Genomic DNA, 22397 nt, shown 5'->3' on the forward strand with positions numbered 1-22397 from the left:
ACCTTATTTTATGCATATGGTACTCTGCCCAGGTTGTTTAAGGATCACATTTACTCTCATGGCTACAAACTGTAAAGTAAAAAGTTAGGATCAAAATTAAATGGATACAAAAAAAAAAAAATATTGAAATTGTCTCTATCTAGGAAATAAACTGAATCCATTCACCTGGGCTGGGGTTTTCTGCCATCTGCCCCCTCTCCATTCCTAACCTGTCCTGGAGGGGCAAAAGCTACCTCTGCTGCCATGGCTGCTCCCCCAAGGAATTTGCATGCTGCAACACCAGTGACTGAAGCCACCTGCCCCCATGGCTTCTCCCACCAACCCTGAGAAGGGAAGAGGGAGGGGACACACTGGGCTGAAAAGCAGGGCCCCACACCCCTACCTGGGTGCCAGCTCATAGCACAGACCACTCCTCATGGCATGGGGCAACCAGCCCAGGGCAACAGTTGGAATCCCCAGAAGAGCAGTCATGAGCACTGCTATTCCATGGGATGCTTGGGCAGGCACAGGCAAGGAGAAATGAGTGTTTACCTCCTCGCACAGAGGCCAGGTGCCAAAGTACACTTACAGGACCTTACGACACCCTAGTTGACATTCACTGAACTGCAACCTCACAAAATCCATGAAAGACTCTTTTGTTAAGTATGATTGGTTGAAAAAAATTCTCATAAAATTTTTAATGATTGGGCTTGACAAGTATTTCCCCCCCCACACTCAGATTGTTTTCCATTTAAAAAATTCCTTTTTTGATTATAAATGAAAGAAATTTGATATTTAAATCCTGCTGCTGCACCTCAGTTTTAGCTTGGATGATTCATTCTCAGCCTTTAAAGGCTAGAATCCCCACGTTCCATCTGCCATGATCCACCAAAGCCATGGGATGCTTAGGATGTACAGTCTCCACCTATCATAATGCATAATGGGAGATGTGCACCTATTTTCCATAACCAAGGATCACTGCTTGGACCACACGATACGTAAACTACAGTTTCCGTAAAACACAGGAACACCATTTCAGAATCAGAAGATTTCCGGGTTTAAGTTTTTGTGGACACAATAAAGAATTTTCTTTACTGAAATTTTCTATACGTTAAAATCTATTTTCCAATTATCTCTACTATGAAATATGCCTATCCATTTCAGAGACAAGCAGACAAAAACAAACAAACAAAAATTGGGAAAAAAAAAAAGACTTTTCAGTCATCTTCCCCCTCCTCCAGCTCTTTGTATGATATGCCTAAACTTTTCCAGAAAAAAAATATTATGGAGGGATAAGATGTGCCACATAAGATAAAAAAAAAAAGAATTTACACTTGGTTTTGGTGAAATCTGACTGAAAAGTAAAAATCTCATTCAAAACATGAAACTATATTCAACCTACCAACACCGTCCTAATTGTTTTAGGGAAGGTTTTCATTCCAACAAAAAGATCAATTCCCCCTTTATTTTTCCCTTCAGAGTCTTGGTTCATCCTACTCTATGTTCAATCCCTTCAAAACAGCTGAATTTAAAAATTACACATACCTTCCACATATCGCTGACCCATATAGCTGTGATGCTTTTCTAACGCTTTCTGCACATCCTTTTTTGACTCTAGTTCAATCACAGCGTCCCCCCTGCGTCTGCCACTGCTGTTCAAAAGGAAGTGTATGCCGTTCTCACCATTTCGAATTTGGCAGCCTAAAAAGATATTAAACAAAAAATATAGATAGGTAAAAAAGTGCAACACAATTCAATAAATATTTTCTTCCCTACCATAACCTGCTGATCCAGCCAGAACTGTAGCCTGATCCTGCCCAATACAGTTATTCCTCGCTTAATGTTTTATTCACATTCTTGAAAATTGTGACTTTAAGCAAAATGATGTTAAGCAAGTCCAGTTACAACACAGTAGTTACCTACTAGCAGGTGGCAGCCAAAAACGTTATAACTAAACACTGCATGACTTTAAATAAGCATGTTCTCTAATAGATCCGTGACGTAATAATGAAACAACATTAACTGGAGCAACATTAAGTGAGGAATATCTGTATTTCATCTAAACAGCATGATACAGTACTCCATTTAAGTGCACAGCTCCAAGACTTAAAAAAGGGCTATGTACTTATCTGGAGCTTGCACTTATCCCAACTTAATGTAAAGAATCAGCGCACGAGGTATGCAGACTGTCAGTACTGAGGTGTTTGCAGCCCTAGCTCCTGTAATTTTTAAGGTTCCCAATAGTTAGCTTGAGGGCTTCTATCTCTCCACGTTTTCAAAGTGGGCAGTGGGGTTGAAAGACACTGTTCTTCTGATGCATTTGCACTTAACTGATGTACAGATAATGCTGGTGTTTGTTACATTTTAGCAAAAAAAATTTATGCTAATCATATTTTAGCAAAAATTAAGCAGAAAATTTGGACTGGCACAGTGTTATATAGTTAAACAAATTATTAACTTCTTTGGTATTCATACAAGTGGAATACGTTCTATGCTGGGACATCAAACACACGGCCCATAGACTGGACTCAACCCACAAAGCGGTTACACTTTTAGCCCATGGGGTTCTTGGCAGGCTTGGGAATTCAGGAGCAGGGCCTCTTCAAATCCAGGGCTATGGGACCCCATTCAAGATAGTTTTTGGCAGCAGGGGAGCAAGCGACAGCTGTGCCAACACAGCATCACTTGCCCCAACCCCACTAGGTCCAGATCTGACCCATAAGGAGCCTTGGGGTCCACAGATCTGGTCTGGGGGTCAGACCACCTGATGTCAAATTCTAAGTTTTTCCTACAGGCTGCTCTGGTTTTTAGAAGACACAAAGCCTTTAAATATGTTACCTTTCCTTACCAGGTTTCTTGACATCATCCCTACTCCAATGGTTTTCCCAGATTTGCACATTTTTATAGCATTATAAAGTAATATGTACCAAAAAGGTTACCCATACACACACTATACCACAATTAGACAATTTCAGCCTAAACCATCAATGAATTCGGTTTTAACTAGTTATCAAACAAAATTTAAGGACTTGTGTCTGCCTGTACAAATCAGGTCACAGGATCTTCTTCCCCCATGTGGAGTGCAAATGAGGTAAACCGGCCTCTTATGTGGGAGCAGTCTGATCACTTAAATCAAACTGGAGCAGCACAGTGGCCCGTAACTAGCTAGCACACTTTATGCTTTGAGTCTCCAGTTCAAATAATTGAACAGAATTTTTAAAAACCTTTAAAAACAGAATTAAATTATTGGTACCCTCATCACACTCACACATTTGAAAAATATATTTTTAAAAGGAAGAACTGCTTAATTAACATTTTATTTCCAAGTTATTTTCTATAGTCAGGTTACGAACCTATGCAAACAACAATTTATACTATCAACACAGAACCTCCACACAGAACAAACAGCTCCCTCTACCATACTAAATACCTGCAAAAACAAATTAACACAAGTAATGCTGCATCTGGCATTCACAAATACGTTTCAGGTTAAATTATTCATATTTAAACACACACTCAATCACATTACATTTGGCCGATGAGAATATCTCTGAACAAAAATTAAGCACTATACCAGCAAAAAAGTAAACCACATCTTCCACAGTGCAAGAGTATGGCAGCCCTTGGGCTCGAATGAGAAACAGGTCCTCCTCTTCTTCCGCCTTTGGTGAATCTGATTCATAGTCAGAGAGCGGAGGATACTCACCGGGAAACTGGGAGGGGTTTTTTTGTTTTGTTTTTTTCAAAAGGATAAAAAAAGAGAGAGAATTATTGTTTTTTAAGAAGGATTCTAATATTTCCTTTTATTTTAAAAATAACTTGTTTTATATATCATTCCTTTTTGTGTTAAACATACTCAAAGTCTTTGTGCTAAATGTACTCAATGTGGAGTTTTGCCAACAGGTCACAGAACTAGACAGAGACCCAAGCGGCCTGCTAGATTATCTAGTCCTCCTGGGAGGGTTGTTTTTTTAACAGTAGATTTTTTAAATACAGCTAGCTCTAAATTACTTAAACTTGACTACCTTGAAAAGCAGATTTCAAAGACCTATGAAGAAGGCCATAGGAGTTCACTTCTAGCAACTAACTAGAGATGCCTGAAACGTTTGCAACATAAGACAAACCTACCCAGAAATGATTTTGTTATGACCTCAAAGACCCAGTTCTTTGACGTACTCGACACATTTCCATTCCACAAGAGCAAAAGGAATAATTTCTGTGAATTGGATGCATTTAGGAAAGTAGCAATAAGCTTACTTTGAAGGGACCAAGATCTTCTGCTCTCAGGCTGGTTTCCTCAAAGGCCATAATCTGCCAGAAACAGGCAGCTAACTATTTCAAATGATTCTTATGCTCCTCTCAAGGAAGTGAGGAAGAGTGTAGAAGAGATGGGTGCTCTTGTTCTGAATTTTGGAGAAGATTACTACTCTGGAAGGTAACTCCAGCAGTGACAAAGATACCAGCTTCCACTTTCTCCACCACTTGCAAGAAAATAGGTCCTGGCTCCTTGCAGAAAACACATTTTTTTTTTTCTTCTGTTTTTTTGCACCGGTCCTGGAAGCACTGCAATACCAGGTCAATGCATGGAGTGGATGGAGCACGCTCCGGTTCCACCACCCAATACCAAAAAGAATCTGCTCAATATAGACCTCCTATGGAGGACATATCAGAGACAATTACCCTGGGAAAACCACCTTCCAGATCATGGTGTCTCCCCTGCCTTGCAGAAAACACAGCCCCAGAAGTTACCACCTAACCACCATGACCAAAAAAGGCAGAGATGACCTTTGAGCTACCTGACAAGAACAAGGAACCAGGCCAGCTTTCCTCAGGGCTACCCAGCACAGGATTTTCAGCGGCCCTTTGAGGGATGAGGAAAAGGAGAAGGAGAGGGAGAGGGAGAAGGAGGACACGGAGGCGAGCAGGGGAGATGAAGCACGAACCAGGTGGTCTAACCCAAGTGACCTTGGTGTCCTCCACAGGCCGGGCTGCAAGGAGTGCGGCAGGCGCTGCGCCCCCGCGCTGGGACAGGCGGCCGTGCCCAGGGGCAAGAGTCGGGGGCGAGCCCGGGCTCAGGGGGACGGGGGCCCGGCCCGGTGAGGGAGTGGGGGGGGGGTACCTTGCTGCTGTGGGCGTAGCCGGGCCCCGCGGGCAGCAGCGGGCCGCGCAGGGCGAAGCCGCGCCCGGACGGGCGGCGCAGGCTCCCGGCGGCTGCCGCCACTTGCAGGCCGCGGCTCTGCGTCGCCGCGGGCGCCCCCAGCAGCAGCAGGAGCCGGCGGCGCCCGGACACAGCGGCAGCAGCGCGCAGCGGGAGGCAGGACGCCCCCGTCTGCCGGCAGCCGCTGCAGCTACAGCCGCAGCCCCGCAGCAGCGCGCCCAGCACCCAGCGCGTCCCGGCCATGGGCAGCTGCGGCGAGGAAGGCCCAGGCCTGGTACATGCGCCGCGGCAACACGCGGGGAGCGGGCCGCGCAGCTCCGCCCCTTCCCAGCAGCCCCCGGGCCCGGCCATGGGGCAGCGGCACTGAGGCGTCGGCTTTCGCGCCGGGCCCCGCCCCTCTGTCCTCGGGTTCATAGTCCTTTTCCCCCTTGGAAAATGATTGCCCGTGATTGCTTAGTCGCTGCAAATCGGTATCACGGCAGGGAAAAGAAAGAAGAAACGTGGCAGGATCCGGCATGGTCAGAGGCTGTCCCCGGGGCCAGCCGCGCGGGGGTCGCAGATGAACACCTCGCTCGCTGTTCAAACGCCGGAGACCAGCGTGGTTCTGGGTTTCGTGCCGAAGGGGCCCGACCGCCTCCACTTGTAACGGGCGTCGTCAACACCTTTTTTTTTGTTTGTTTAAAAACTTTATATTTTCCGTGGGGGGGAAAAGGCACAACAGCATATTTTAAACGTAAAGTATTAAGTGAATATATTCGTGGTAGAGATGATACCTTTTATTAGCCCAACAAGATTTTTGCAAAAAAACCAAAAAATCTTTAATTACAAGCTTTTAATGGTGGGCACAGACACCCTTCATGTGGCATAAGAGAAAAGACTAAAAGTTCTCCTGAGTAGAAATGAAAGTTCATATTTCATAGGATTTCACAGAGGAGTCAGTAGATGGAAAACTCTGGGCAGTCAGTTCAGAGCTGGTGTGGAGCCTCTCACCTAATACTAATTAAAGTATTAAGTGATGCTTTGATTTTAATACTATCGTTTCCTTTTTTTTTTTTTTTTTTTCTTAATAGAGGGGTCTCCCGCACTTGCAGTCTTAAGTGATTTTCAAAATTGTACTGATTATGCTGCTTCAGAAATAGTGTTGCAGTTATCAAGACTGGATCTTTTCCTTTAAGACAAACACAGCAAGAATGAAAAAAGCTCACCAGTCTCTGGACTGTCCTCTGGTTCCTTTTCTCTGACATGAGTTATTCCAGAGGTGGGCAAAACATGTGTCAGGGGGTCCCCATGCCCCTCCAACCTCTGTCACTCCACAAACCCCAAGCCCCCTCAACCACCCAACATATACACATCCCCCAAAACATCCCCTACACCCCCCTGCACACAGCCACATCCTCTCACAACCCCTCTACCATACACCCCCCAACCACAACCCACACAATATACAAGAGTAAGACTTTATTTTAGAGCTATTATGCAATCCCCTCTATATACAGGACACAAATATAGATCAGGACAAACATGCTTTGTAATAAAATTAAAATATGTTATAGTAGGTAGACTTTGTAGTGTATGATTTGGTTTTTTCCTGGGACCAAGAGGGCACCCCCCTCTGCCAAAAAGGAGTACTTCCAGGGGCAAAAGGAGGGACTCTGGTGGCATAGGTCAGGGGGTGGGAATTCTGGTCCCAAGATGGTGACCGTGGGGGGCAGAACTACCCTCTGGGCTCTTAACAGCTCACCAAAGTTCACTGAGTGGTCCTCCAGCCAGAATAATTGCCCACCACTGTATTATTTTGTATCTGAAAGAGGCCCTGACCAAAGAAGATGGTGAAGATTAGCAGGCAGGTTGCTAAAGATTGCTTCTTTCAGTCCTGTTTTCCCTCACTCTAATCTAACGATCCCTAGAGGACCAGTGTCCAGGAAAGAGCTGCGTCTTCACGTCACGAAAATGTACCAAACAGAACACGTTTTGGTGATTGTATCCTATAAGCATTTTCTTCTATTTCTTCAATCTTTCATTTTGTTATTATGCTAGCCTCTTATCACGGGGGTGGGAAAAATATGGCCCGTGGACTGCATTTGGTCCTCCAAATGATTCTATCTAGTCCTTGGCTGCTCCTTTAAAGGAGAATTTTATCCAGCCTGTGACTGCCCTGGCTTTTAGCAGCTCTTGCCCTTCACCTTTCCAGCTGGCTGTAGCAACAATAGCCATGGCTCTCCCCGACCCAGCCTGCCTTGTCCCGCTCCTCAGCCCCCAGCGTATGCTCCAAAGCAAGGGGCTGCCAAGCTCCTGGCCAGGCTTCTGTCTAGTGAAGCTATCTGCACACAGCTCCAACCCTACAGCCATTTGCAAACCAGACAGCCCGGCCCCTAGTGAGTCGAAGCTCAGGTAAGGTTCTCCCTGCTGGCAGGGGAGAGGGTGCAGGGGGAAGAGGGCCATGAGCTGTGGGTTTTCCATGCCCTGCCAGGACCTAGTAGGGGCATGGGCACTGTTAATGTGGCGCTGCACTATGTTCCTGCATGCTGCTTTGGGCTGCGATGCATGGGCCCAGCTGGAGTGGCTGACATGGCTCCTGCCCAACCCTGAGTTCCTGGCACGCAGCTGGGTCAGGCAGGAGTCACACCAGCTGTACCCACATGGCCCAAAGCAGTGCAGAGCAAACTGTGGCACTGGCCAGACCTGGCTGCATGCCAGGGACTTGGGGTGGGGAAAGGGTGCAGGGAGAAGGGGGGAACACAGCAGGGCACCTGCCTGGCCAGGCCCAGATAACCTGTGGCTCCTGGCCCCATTCTCCCTGCACCCCCTCCCCAAATCCCCAGCACAAGGCCAATGCCACACTGCATTCCCACATTTTGCCTTGGGCCACGTGGGTACGGCTGGTGCAGGTTCTGCCCAACTCTGCCATGTGCCAGGGACTCAGGGCAGGGTAGGGGGTACAGAGAGAAGGGGGCTGGGAGTTGCAGGTTGTCTAGGCCCAGCCTGGCTGGTGCTGTGCTGTGTTCCCCACTTCTCCCTGTACTTCCTCCCTGTACCACCTGTCCCAAGCCCCCAGCAAGTCCCCTACCCCAAGTCCCTGGCTGGGTCAGGCAGGAGCCACTCCAGCTGCACCCACATGGTCCAAGGTGGCACATGGGAACACAGCATGGCACTGGCCTGGCCATGCCCCAGAGACTCAGTGCAGGGAGAAGTGGGAAACAAAGGTTCCTCTACTTCTGTCTACTCGCCTCTGCCCTTAGATCACAATTATTTGCCCCAGATGGCCACTTAGGGAGTTTTGGTGAGCTGTTGAGGGAAGCGGGGAGGTGCTGACCTGGCCAGCAAGACTTCACCAAAACTCCCTAAGAGGCCATCCCCGCCAAATAATTGCCCATCTGTACTTAATCAGAGGTCTTGAAAAATTATAACTTAACCTCTTTTGGACTGGTTTATATCAGGCCAAGCTGGACTTTTGTTACCTTGGGCAGTTTAAAATATGAACCTCTGATGACCAGGGATCCTGGTTCTCTCTGATAAAAAAAAATCCCCAATTTTTTGGATTAAAAAATGTAACCCAAAATCCACATTTTCCCATGATTGTCAAGAATGATGGATTTCAAAGGTGTGTTTACATGGCTACCCCAAAGGGGGAGTGGGGTGGGGGGTGGCCATGTAAACACTCCCTCCACCGCCTCTTCCTCCAGCTTCCAGTATGGGGGCTCGCCCCCCTGCCAGTCTCCGACTCCTTCCCTGAGCAGCAGGGCTTCCCCCTGTCTCCCCTCCCCTCCCTACTCCCCTCCCTTCTTCTATGCTGCCTCCCCTCCCTGCTGGCTATTGGTAAGAAAAGCTGTGGGGTGCATGTGCACATTGGGCACCCTGCTGGACATGGGGGGGGCATCAGGGCTGGGCGCTGGGGGGACACCAACATTGTGACCCCCCACCCCCATTCGCCTCTCCCTGCCCCGTACCCACCTGGGCCTGTGCAGCCAATTGCTGCCCTCTCCATGGTGCAGGCACAGTTTCATAGATTTCATAGACATTAGGGCTGGAAGGTGTAAAGATCAGATTAGTGTGCCATACGCACCCTCTTGTGGCCAATCAGACCCGGAACCACACAAACGAAAAGAACCGCTCCCCACCCCCCGGTCCTGACGGAGGAGAAAGCCTGTGTTGAAAGCTGAGCACACAAAGGAGAATCCATTTGCAGTCATGATTGGCTAACACAAAGTAAAACAAGATAAGAAGTTATGAAAGCTCTCCCCATCCTTTGTTCGCAGAGACTGCCATTCGACTGTAACTCGAGCTGGACTCATAGTTACCCCCGGATGATCACCCAATGTTCTCCCGCCGCCACTCCCCCAGGCGTATACCCAGTTTAATCCGGACCGTCTCATCTTGACTCGTATCTCATAATGCAACTGAAGCATGGTGTATCGGCCTCTGCCACCAACTGTAATCCCAGGGGCGTGAGTAAATAAACTTTTCTTGTTTGAAACTCCCTATGCCTCCAAGCCTTCCTCATCTCGTAAACTCCAGATCCTCCCAGAACCAGAGGGTGCTGCCAAGCCCCTCTCCTGGTGCGGGACATGGAGTCATGAACAAGATCTGGTGGGGATGATGGAATGATGCAGTGCGACTTAGTCCGCTATTGCCCATGGTCCACCAGCACGTGGCCGTTAAGGGACTCCGACATAGCGTACCATCAAGCTGGCGGCCCCACAGCGAGAGAAGAGATCTTGGGTTACCTCTCGCTTATGACTGGGGGAAAGGAGTGGAACATGACTTTAAAACCCACTGCGTTCGGGTGTGTCATGAGCCACCCGAACGTTATATTCTGGGCCCACGAGGCATGTGGTGCGCTAAGCTTTGCGAGAATTAAGCCCATGGGTACAGTCAACCCTGACCCTGGAAACGTCCCAATCACTCTCACCGCTGTTGAAGCCGCCATCGATGTGTACGGAGGGGTGCATCAAATTCAACTTCAGTTAATGCTCACGGGAATAGTGGGGCAACCAGTAACATCTGTCCTTGCCCACTCACATAAACTACAGAGCCTGAAAGACACAGGGAGCGTGACCGTGCCGGTGCACGCGCTTGCAATCACCCCACAACGACCGAACCCTAAACCCGCGTCATGCCCCCCACAACGGCTCGACGCCAGAGCTTCACGCCTGCCGGATCGCTCGCCCCGTGAACGAGCCATGTTTGGGTTCTTGCTGAACCACTCCTGGCTTACCAAGGCTGCTATTAGGAGGCTCAGCGACGAAGACCAGCAGCAGCTAGCAGATCGCCTTGGGTTTAACTGGCAAGACAACGACCTCTCAAAAACCTGATTGTCACCGTTGGCTCCGTGGCGACTGATGACTCCCGACCCTATAGCCGCATTACCGTCTATCACTCCCAGTGCTTACAGCACCCCCGCGATGTGTAGTTCCTTCTGGATACTGGTGCTCAAGTCAATGTCATCTGCCCTGATGTCCTGCATGTACCCGCCAAGGCTACCATGTTCGTTCAAGGCCTAAACAAAACGAAACAGACCCAAGTTGTGCGCTTTTGGGTAAAAGGAAAGGAAAAAACCTTTACGGCTGTTTTAGGGGACATAAATCTCCTAGGCATACCCGGCCTGCGTCAGCTGCAGCTTAAGCACCAAGTCACCGCCGCACTGCCTGTCACCACAGCAGGTCCACTGCGCGTCCCGTCGCTACTTGCTTCAAGGCCCTGGAGGTACCGGCCCATCCCAATGAAGGAACCGCTCCGTGACCCCCTGAAGGCTTTGCTCCAGCGCTTGCAAGACGAGGGGAAAATCACTCCCGTCACCGCCTCAACTTTCCTGTCACCTGGATGAGGCCTCGCTAAACCTCACCAACCAGGAGCTGTATGCCTAGTCATCAACTATCACAAAGCCAATAAGCGCTGTTCTCTGCTCGCCACACCATATGCTTTGTCTTTCCCCAAAATATCGTCACAGATGTGACAACACCAAGCTGTGAAATGGTGGGGCACCACCATCGACTTAAAAGACATGTTTTATTTGATCAGCATTGATGACCGCCTCGGCATCCTCAACATGGCAGTCAACGGGCAAATGTTCAAGTGGAACGTCTGCCCACAAGGCTATTGTAATGCACCTGCCCTTGCTCGTAGTGCCATCGCCAATACCCTCGCGAGCTTTCAGAACCCCCATCCCGATGTCAAGGTCTGAAGCTACGTTGACGACTTAGCGATCATGGGCTCAGAAAAGCAGCGGGTCGCCACCACGACCCGAGAGCTAGTATGTCACCTCACCGAGCACGGGTGGACAGTGAACGATAAGAAATCCCAGTTCGCGCTGCAGACTCGGATGACCTTTTTGGGATTCGAGCTCAATAAAGATCAGTTCCGCGTGCTGTCCAGCGACGCACCACCACTTGTGTGCTGGTTGAAAGATTCACCGAAGAGCAAGACAGACTTTCAGCAGCTACTTGGAGACCTTGGTTGGCGACGCCACTTCGTTAACCCCGAACAATCTCCCTATCTTGGCTTGTATTCAGCCTCAGATTTGCAACAAGGTGCGCAAGTCGTCACCATGGACTCCAAAAGACGCGGGTGACCTGCAGTGTCTTTCGACAGCTCTAGCAACCGCATCTCTAGTGGCATGGGACCCAGCTCGAAGTTCATGCCGGTTGTACAAACACGCACATCTTTGTATCTGTCCACAATGAGCACAGCCAACTTGTCCACTGTGCACACAAAACTTTGCAAGCAACACAACACCAATATGGGATCAATGGCAAGCATTTGTTAGCCCTTCAGCTTGCCTCTGCGTATGCAACAGGAACTGGAAAAGTGTGTTCCCCTGGAGCCTTGCTATTACCCCTCTTAGATCCTGAGTGACCCGAGCCCACCTTTCAGGGAGACAGCAAGACTTGGACATGCTTAGTCCTCCAGCACCACTATGACTGGTATAATTGGGACCACCAAGACACCAGTCCCCAAGCCCCCACTGTGGCAAAGTGGCCCTTTTTGTACGGTACAACCGAGGACAGGTGGTTGGCCTCCGCCGGGTCCACCAAGCTAGGTGAGAGCTTTGGATTTTTCTGCAAGCCATGCGACCACATCCTGCAGAAGCCAAGAGACGGTGACAATGACGCACAACGCCTGGAACTCCTCAGATTCCAAGTCATGGTTGAACACTGCTACACTTACTATGATGATGTCCAGCTGGTCCCAGTGCTGGTAGTAGACAGCCAATACATATACAAGATCATAATGGGTGTCACCGACCCCACAGAAAACACTGACGTGTGGGAAATTTTCTTTTCTTAATTAGCGGAGTTCAGCCACCTCCCACTGATAAAGCACACCAAATCGCACCAGCCCGATACCGATCCCGTCCACGCTTGTATTGATGAATACCTGCAAAGCCCTCGCTGTATGATAATCACTGCCCCGACGATGTCCAACAGCGATCATCTAATCCAATGGCTTCACGAGTTCTGGAGCCACCCAGGAAAGTGCAAGGTGCATGCTTGCTGGAAACAAGCAGGGGGACAGACCGGAGACGTCCGACCCGATGCCTGGGATGAAGCAACCCGTCGCTGTCTCGCTTGTAGCCGCGATAAGCCCCAGCACAGTGTCAAATATGAGAAGCATGCCTACGATCTGTCGCACTTCACTCCCGGTCAAGTGTGGCAAATAGACCTCCTCGGCCCACTCCCAGAAGCTCACCGAAAACCCAAGGGTCTCCTTGTAGTCGACTTAGGGACACGCCAACTAGCTGTAATACCACTCTTGAAGTCCCACGCCCAAGACGTTGTCCACACACTCCGTCAAGTAGGACAATGGTGGAAGTACCTGCAACAGATACAGTCCGACAGCAGACCGCCGTTTAATAGTTGCCAACTCACCAAATTCACAGCGGAAAACAACATTAGCTGGTATCTTCATTTGCCATACCACCTGCAAAGCAATGGCCTTGTGGAATGCTCCATTGGACTGTTAAAAGAAAAGCTACGCCTTTGTGGAAATGGAAGCTATAAAAGCTGGGACGCGCACCTTCCACAAGTGTTAAGCTCTCTAAACTTTGACAAGGGGTTACGGAAATCCCATGATCCGGTCGGACCGCCACCCTGAAAACCTGTCTATGACAATACCCACCCACAATGACCTCCGTCCAATCCCCCTGCCAGGATGTGTCACCGAAGCTGGCACTTACCCCAACACTTATATCTGTGAACTGCAGGGACAATCTAGGCCCCGTCTGGTGCACCATAATTGGCTTTTGAGGTGTTCTAAGCAGTTAGAAGTTACCAGTTAAAAGAGTCCAGTTACTTGTTGTCTTTGTTGTTACAGGGGCAGGTGGACGGACAGACTGACAAACGGCCGGCTGTTAGGTCGACATGGCGACGGCCACAATCCTGTTGCTGCTGTCCTCCTGTGGAACCCTACTCCATTTGCTCCACAATAACTCCAACACCTTCTTGAGCACACTCAGAATCTTAGCAGTGGAGTGCCGGGAAGCGGATGGTGCAGACGACACCCTCACCAATGCGACAGACTATAAGCTGTGCTTTCCCCAATTGACGGGTGCTGCCGACTTAAAACTGTTGTTAACTGTCAGTCATCCCCGTTGTGAGGATAGTCCCCTCCTTTGTGTTAATTTTTTTAATCAAACTAGCTGTCCAGTTTCTCACCCCTCAAGCTTAGAGAGTGTGTTAGCCAAGACTGCTCACTCTGACAAATGCCACACCTAACTGGCCATATGTATGCATTGGGCCTAAGTGTCCAGACGGTGCACTAAAGTGCACCTCCCCCATAAGCCAGCTGTTAAAAACCGTGCAGTTAAACACTTCCACCCTCAATGACAGCTTGGCGCTTGGCACCCTGGCTCAAGCTGTGTATACTTTACCCAATCTGGATTCTCATAGTCTACTTATGAATAAGACGCCTCCATGCCAGTTTTCCCATGGTGTTCACACTGTCTTAGCTATATTAACCACCCTCAGACCATGGTGCGTGAATCAAACCACAACCGGTAACACACCTTCCAGGTCCCAAGTGTGTCTGAATAGCTCAAACACTAACGAGGGGAAGGGGTGCTTGCCACTGCAAACCCCATTATGTAATATGACCTGAGGGGGTAAAGGTGGAAACTTTACTAAATGTAGCCAAAGACTTCCTCCCCTGTGTTTGGGAATATTATCTACCATGAGCCTACCCCCCCGGGATGGTTGTGGCTTAACCTGAACACTTCTCGCATCACGCGGTCCCTGGTTCTTGAGCCGAATGTAACATTTACATTGGTGGCCTCTCTGTTGAACAGCCCGGGTGTGATTTTCTTTAACAAAACCCGTAGTAACCCCCATGCCTCCTGCCAAAAATGGTTGTCCCTGTTGGCAGATCCCGACCTCAACCGCACGTGGAAACTAATGACCATCTGGGACAAATGGGCCATGTACTTTCCGTACTTCGGGTCAAATCACGTCATGAGCCGTATAGTATTGTTAACTGAAGCTGTTCAAGCTCTTGTCAATGCAACCCAATTAGCCTTTGAGTGAGTTGAGACCGCCATCAAAAATACCCAATCGCCTCGGCCTAGATTACCTCTTGGCAACAGAAGGTAGGTTTTGTTTGGTCTTTGCAAACATGAGCCATTGTTGCCTCAAGTTCAACTTGACTTCATTCGATTTGACTGATGTAATCAACAGCATAAAAGACGCCAGAAGCCTCATCGACCGTTCCAAGTTAGCACGCAATGGCTGGTTTGATTAGGGCTTCGAGTGGCTAGACTGGCTAGGGTTGGGCTGGTTAAAGAAAATGTTTGTTGTTGCAATTTTAGTATTTTGTATAATATGCTTCGTATTATGCTTAGGCTGTTGTTTATTTCAATGGCTAAAACGCAAACTAATGTATTTATCTGCTTTTGCATACACCCGCTTATCGCTTAATCCACTTGATGACAAGTTAAATGACAAAGACACCCAAATTTAAGTGCGCATGCGGCAAGGGGGGCATGTAAAGATCAGATTAGTGTGCCGCACATGCCCTCTTGTGGCCAATCAGACCTAGAACCACACAAATTAAAAGAAACCTCCCCTCCCCGCCCCATCCTGACTGCTGGGCTGACAGGAGGGGAAAGCCTGTGTTGAAACCTGAGCACACAAAGGAGAATCCATTTGCAGGCATGATTGGCTAACACGAAGTAAAACAAGATAAGAAGTTATAAAAGCTCTCCCCATCCTTTGTTTGGAGAGACCGCCATTCGACTGTAACTCGAGCCAGACTCGTAGTTACCCCAGGCTGATCACCCAACGTTCTCCCACTGCTGCTCCCCCAGGCATATACCCAATTTAATCCAGACCCTCTTGTCTTAACTCGTATCTCATAATGCAACTGAAGCATGGCGTATCGGCCTCCGCCACCAACTGTAATCCCAGGGGTGTGAGTAAATAAACTTTTCCTGTTTGAAACTACCTACGCCTCCGAGCCTTCCTCATCTCGTAAACTCAAGATCCTCCCAGAACCAGAGGGCACTGCCAAGCCCCTCTCCCAGTGTGGGACAGACGGGACCTCAAAGATCATCAAGTCCAGCTCCCTATCCCAGGAGCAGGAAGTCAGCTAGGGTCAAAAGACCCCAAAGTTGCCAAAGAGCATTACAGATGGACAGACACACAGACAGATTAGGCCCTTTATATATTCTAATATTATAAAAGCCTTTGTCTGTCTGTGTGTCTGTCCATAACACTTTATTCACACTGTGATTGGTTGTCTGAAACAACCAATCAAAGTGCTCCAAGAGTGTTCGGGACAGGAGGTGGCAGCGCGGCGGACTGCCACCATGATGGTGGGGATGGAGCAGCTGGAGCAGAGGGGGAGGCCAGCAGTGCTGCCCTCACCCTCCCTCGCCCCCCCACCAGACCTCTTCCCTGCAGTCAGCGGCAGCAGGGGGTGCTGGCAGAGGGGATGGCGGGGCAACTTCCCCCCCAGCCCCGGGCTCCTGGGAGATGGCAGTGGCACGGGGTGGTGAGTGGCACTGCCCAGGGACCCCGGCATTCCTGATGGGCAGTTGGCTAGTATAGACTATATATTAGTGCTGTTTCATTTTAAACATGGAAAAATTTGGATTTTGGGTTACTTTTTTAAATCTGAAAATTGGGGCTTTTTTATCCTTCTTCTATTTTTTTCACATATTGGCTAAAAATAGTTTTTCCACCAATCTTTAAAGCTACTTCCCCAATTTTTCATGTTAGTCTTTTGATACACAAAATCTCAATTACTTTCACACCATGTATTTGAATACACACTGTCAGGTTTTGCGTGTACAAAAAACTGTAGATAATTATAGAGGTTGTTTCTTAACATTTGTCCTATAATTTAAATCAGCTTCCAACCAGACCATTTCTCACCACTTAACAAGATAAATGCCACTAAGTGCATTTTGTTTTCTTACAGACTGGCTTGAAGATTTTTTTTAATTGAGTAGGTTAGCTTACTATGAAGCTACAACTTTCGCTTTAATTTTCATTTCTACCTAGGAGAACTTTTATAATCTTTGCTTTTTCCTATGCCTGAAGAAGGATGCCTGTGCCCGAAAGCTTGCAAATAAAGGGGTTTTTTTTTGAAAATATCTAGTTGGTCTAATAAAAGATATCAAGCTCTGCCAGGAGTTCTGATTCCTTTTGCCTCAATGTGTCTACAACCTGGATACCTGACACCATCATACAACAAAGCATTGGGTCTGAGAAACTGCATACCCCAGATGTTGCAGAGATTTCTGGAGAAAGTTCCCCACAGTTCATTTCAGAGGTGTGTTCTAGCAACATGTCAGAAGGATGACCAGTGGGAGCCACAGACAACATGGAACTATAAAGCCCTTTGGGAATGCTAGAGACAACAAAAGGCCATGTTTATCATTCTTCCTGATACCCAGCAATAATGGGACATGGCCAGACTAAAGAATGTCCCTACTTCTGGAGGGAGATGAAGCTTATATCCTACCACGTGATACATTGCAGTTGCCAATATAAACTTGCTTTGATTCATGCATTACTTGTTTGTGCAGAAAATCATTTTAGAGATACTGACTATGGATTGTATCAGATATCAACATTTAAAAGTTCAGTTATAATTTTATTTGTCACTCATCTAGGTACCCATTCTCCTGCAGGCAGAAAACTATATATGATAAAAATATATGCACTGTCAGTTTCTTCTCAGATATTTCTTAGTTATAGATATGGATTTTAAATTATAGTATTGTTTTCCTTGTACAGTATAACTTCATAAATCTGGCATGCTCAGGACTGAGCACCTGCTGGAAATGTTAACATTCTGGATTTTTTAAACCGGAATGGTGGCTGGTCCTGGAGCAGTGGCCGCATGCAGAGTGGCACCACGGGGTGGTAGATGGGAGTGGCAGCTGCTAGGTGCAAGCTTCCTGCTCCGCTGCTCTGGGACCAGCCGCCGCTACTCCCCAGTGGAGTGTAGTTTTAAAAAGTGCTGTATCTTTTATAATTCCAGATTTTTCATATGCAGATTTATGAGGTTATACTGTACTATGCATATGTTAGAAAGTATATATTAAATTGTTGCTATAATTTCAGAACATTTTGGGGTGTGAGTTTTTAGTACACCAATTTAATCTTTACTGGCCAATAAAACATGGAAACTTCCATTTTAAACCAAAGCATTTTTTCACGTTTCAGCTTTAGGGCCCTTTCAGAATAATTCTTTATGTTATGTGGTACAGCAGATAACCCAAACTGACAGATGTGAGGCCACTGCTAGATTTAACTTGCCTTTACTTGAGAACTAAATAGTTCTACACTTATGTAACACTGCAGTATGCTGCCAGTCCCTCATATCCTCAGCATCTGGCGCAAGCATCCCTGCTGACCCTTCCCTGGTACAAATAGAACAGTAAGACATAAGAACATAAAACATGAAATATATAAGTTATGCAATTATTTCTCATGACACCAAAGCAAAATGTTTCCTACAGACTGCTCCAGTAACAGGCTTTTATATTTAGCTTGCTTCTGAAATGAAGATGGAAGAATACTTTTGGGGGGAGAAGATGGAGGTTATTAGTAGGAACCTACTGAATTCATGATTGTGCGATTTTCACAGAAACTGCAAATTCAGATGGGCTCCACAGAAAATGGTGGGCTCTGAAAAACAGCAGGCTCGCTGCAAAAAAACCCAGCAAGTTACCTGCAAGCAGAGGAGAATTAAAAGCCCTTCAGTCTTGGAGCAGGAAAGGAAGGTCAGGAGACATGGTGGTGGGGGAGTAGGGCATGGCAGAAAGAGGCGGACAGTGGAGGGCAGGGGGCAGGTTAGAGGTCAGGCAAACAGGGGGCATGGGTGGAGGATGGGGAGGCGAGGCTGCACAAGCATCTGGCCCAACGTTGTGAGCCAGCTGTGGTAGGCATCTGGAAGGTTGTAAGTGACTGCAGCAGGGTCCACAGAGCCTTGGTATATGTGTGTGTGCACCTGCTGGTGGCAACAAACCATGCCGAGGCTCTGCAGACCCTGGTGCAGCCACTTGCAGCTTTCCATCTACCAACCAGAGCTAGACCAGGACCATAGTCCAGCTTGGTGATGGCCAGAAACCTTCATTACCCTGATTAAACCTGGGAAACCATTAATCTATGCTTAATAATGTGTGGATTAATGACTTCCCTGGACTTAATCAGGGTAATTACATCAGGTTTCAAGCCATCTGGCAATCTGTGGGGAGGGGAGGGGAGGGGTGGGGCAGGACTGCCCAGGCCCCTTGGCCAATCAAAGATGTGGGCAGGTGGGGGACAGGGACAGGGGGGCTGCTGTGCTCAGCCCATGAAAATGGCAGCTGGAGCCAGGATCTGCCCATGGATTTGGTCAGTTGCCTCCTCGAGTTTGGCAGAACCCCTAGTCAAACATGAATACACCGGAATTTGGCAAAGGAGTTTGTAACGTTTTTTTAAGTATATGGCATAATTTACCTGGCCACCAATTCTACCAAACTATCTTGATATTAATTGTCAAAAATGTACTGAATCCCACATTTAATAATGTGTTTTACCAGCAGTGCCCAAAAGGGGAACAAAATACAATATCCTGTGAAATAGTATCTGATTATCTCCAGTCACGCAACAGACTTTTATATGTTCAACTTGTCTTAAATACAGCATTTGAGAACATAATTATCAGTTGCTTGGAGACGCTCCAGATAGATATTCGGACCTAGCTTGGAACACAAAAAATCCAACTGAACATTTGAATGCAGAAGGAAGACAGAAGGTTGTAACTGTTCAGAAAAATCCAGAACAGATTTAACATTCTATGTTAAATTCTGACATCTTTCAGCAATATCTAACTTTCCTTACAACAACCTGGAAAGTTGCACCTTGTCTTATACGTGTGGACTCTAGACTTAATTGGAGCCCCCAAGAAGTCAGCAGGAATTTTGTGTCATTCACTTAAACAGACACAACATTTCCCATGATTTCTATAGCCTTATATTGCATTTTCTGCTGTAAACCAGCACTTGGATATATCACCATAGAACTATTGTGCTTCCTTTTTTACGTTAATACAATTAATATTTTATTCTGAACCTTTCCATATGTTTTTACTTTTTGGCTTGCACTAGAACAGATGCAGCAACTGAGTGAGAAACCTACAAGACAATGGGGAGCCTCATTCCTGAGTTAGACAAATTGTTATAGAAGGGAGAGAGACCCAAGACATATTTCACAGAGATCCAAAATGTAACTTGATGCTATTCTTCAGTGCTTTGATCTATATTTTTTGAGCTACTGGGCACCTCTTGAGATATTTTATGCACCCTCAGTTCCCATCTCGCATCTCAAAGGAGTGGCTCTCTTTAAAGAAACCATGATTCAATCTAGTTCCTCTTGCAATAAAATACTATGATTGCATTTATTACTTGAAAAGGTGTGTGTGTGCATGCACACAAACATGCATACGTACATAAATATATACTCATGTGTATGCACAAACCCCCTGTAAATAAGGGTACAGACTCCCCCTCCATGCTTCTGTGGGGGAAAAATCATTAAGGCATGGGTCAGGTAAAGGCAGTATTGGCAGTTTGCCCAGAGCCTCAAGGTAGGAATCAGTTTGCACTAACTGGAGTATGTTGTAACTCCCTTATCTTTAATTCAGAGGTGTGGTCCTAACTGGCTCCTGGCTTTTGCTGATTTGGTTCAAGATTGCTTGCAAACCTGGGTTTGCTGGCTTTCTTAATTTTTTTAAAGCCATTTTGGTGTCTTTATGTAGAAAAAGAGACAGTATTGTAAATGTAGTAGAGCAGAAACGCGTAGAATTCCTTTGAGCGAGTACCTCAACCTTTCTGTGCTATAGCTTCCCTATGAGCAAAATGGAGGTACTATTATTTACTCATCTCATAAAGGAACCTATGAGGCATCATTAATATTTCTGAAGTACCTGGTGCTACAGAGGAAAAATAATGCATTCCTATGTCCTGCAAACTTAGCTCCCAGGACATCAATGCCTTATTAAATTCCCTTTGGGAGTGAGGGAGCACAGCTAGGCTACAGTATAGCATTATGTATTTTTCATGATTGTCCTGCAACAACTTGTAAGTGTAAATGTACCCAGCAGCTCTAGTGCATTGCTCTATTAAACAGGAAGGTTGCCTAGCAAAGGGGCCTACACTTGGGGTCCAAACAAGCCGACATGGGGTAATTTCAGAGGCTTATCTGAACTTCCTATGATAATGTTCTCAGTCCACATGATCTGAACTGAGGTGTTGGGAGAAGTGGGCATTGGGAGACCTTGCTGTTGGAGATAGGATATTTTGAGAAGGATTTGGTGTTTGAGGTAGCACTGAGGTTTAAAGGGGCACTGGGTTTTAAGAAAGGCCTATGGGAAGATGGTAAAGGGTTTGAATGGGAAGGTGTTTGGATGTCTTGTGGAAAGTGCAGAGTGGGAAGTGGGGCCTCAAAATAAGTTAACTGTCCATTTGATGTAAAGAATCCTCGCTTGTCCCCACTGTGTCCCGTTGCCTCACTATCATTTTGCTGGTTCCTGCATGGAGCTGGGAGGGAATTTTGCCCACCCCCCTATGTCAGGGTTTTTTTAAGGCTTCTTCAGGGGTACTGAGTGTTGGCTGCAGTCAAGGCTGGGGATTTTGACTGCCATGTGCCAGTGCTCCTGGTGGGACTTAAACCTGGAGGATCCTGGCTGGAGAGTTTTGCACCATTGCTCAGGATCAGAACGATCACTATATTTGGGATCAGGAAGGAATTTTAAACCAGGGTCAGTTTGGTATGTACTGGGGGGGGGCGGTGTTGGTTTTCTCTGTAGCGGGGGGCACGGCCCTCTTCCTGGGATCTCTTGAGCATATCTTAACAACCTTTACAGAAGCAGGATCTTGGCTGCCTCGGCCCTCCTGCTTTACCTGTGGCAGGTTAGGATGTTATGTTTCATGTTGTGTCAGGGTTGACCGTGCAGTTTTGCACAGGCTGTCCAATGGATTTACATCAGATGGTTTGGATAGGAATGGTCCTGCCCCCGGCAGAGGTTAGTCGTGTGGACCGCTGGAGGTCTCCTCCAGCTCTGCTTCTCTGTTTCATGGACCTTAGCTTCAGAATCCCACTTCTGTGAAATACAGAGGTGACAAGCCCTATCCACATAGCAGAGGGGAGGCTGGGAGACGAGGATTCAGTAACTTGCCTAGAAATAAATGGAAACCTGAGAACTGAACTGAGGTGTTCAGGGTCCCAATCTACTGCCCAAGCGACTAGACTTTTCCCCTGGAAAGTGGTGCTGCAGGCTTCGGGGCTGGGGAGGACAGGCCGCAGTTCAGAGACGGCAAGAAGAAAGCAGCGAGGCCTTTTTTGAGAAAATAAATCAGATGGGGCCTTAGTTGGGAGAGGTGACTGGTGCCCCCTGAGTCTGGGGGGGCACCCACAGAAACTGGTGTCAGTGTTGGGGAACCGGTGTTGGTGGCAGGGATGGGGCTGGCGAGCACCCCGCAGCAGCCAGTGCTGGCTTTGGCGGTGCGAACAGCCCTGTCAGGGGGAGGGGAGGCACGTGCCGCCCCTAGCAGCCGCCCATGGGCTAATGAAGGCTTTGGGGCGCGGGTGCAGGGCGGGTGAGGAAGGAAGCAGCGCTAGTGGAGAGAGCCGCCGTGTTTCGGGCAGATCTTGGCCAAGGTGGCATCAGTCAAGGCCGGTAATGTTCAGGGCTTGGGAAAGCCTCGGGGCTGGAGGTGGCAGGTGTTTGGAGGAGGTAAGGAGCGAGCGGGGACGCTGTGAGGGGGCAGCGGCGGTGC

At 47.7% G+C, this 22397-nt stretch overlaps 1 protein-coding gene across 1 annotated transcript in view; it reads right to left on the reverse strand.

The window, feature by feature from the left end:
* The window catches only part of GRSF1 (G-rich RNA sequence binding factor 1), a 19918-nt gene extending 14523 nt beyond the window's left edge, over positions 1-5395 (reverse strand). Inside the window, exons 1-4 of the mRNA XM_019533971.1 lie at positions 5099-5395; positions 4237-4290; positions 3554-3707; positions 1525-1680 (exon numbers count right to left, since the gene is read on the reverse strand). Coding sequence (XP_019389516.1) covers positions 1525-1680; positions 3554-3707; positions 4237-4290; positions 5099-5380 — 646 coding nt within the window. The 5' untranslated portion in view covers positions 5381-5395. The remainder of the gene's footprint in view (positions 1-1524; positions 1681-3553; positions 3708-4236; positions 4291-5098) is intronic.
* Positions 5396-22397: the final 17002 nt, after the last annotated feature.

Source organism: Crocodylus porosus, unplaced genomic scaffold, assembly GCF_001723895.1.
Source record: "Crocodylus porosus isolate Cpor-Errol unplaced genomic scaffold, CroPor_comp1, whole genome shotgun sequence".
Taxonomy (NCBI): domain Eukaryota; kingdom Metazoa; phylum Chordata; order Crocodylia; family Crocodylidae; genus Crocodylus; species Crocodylus porosus.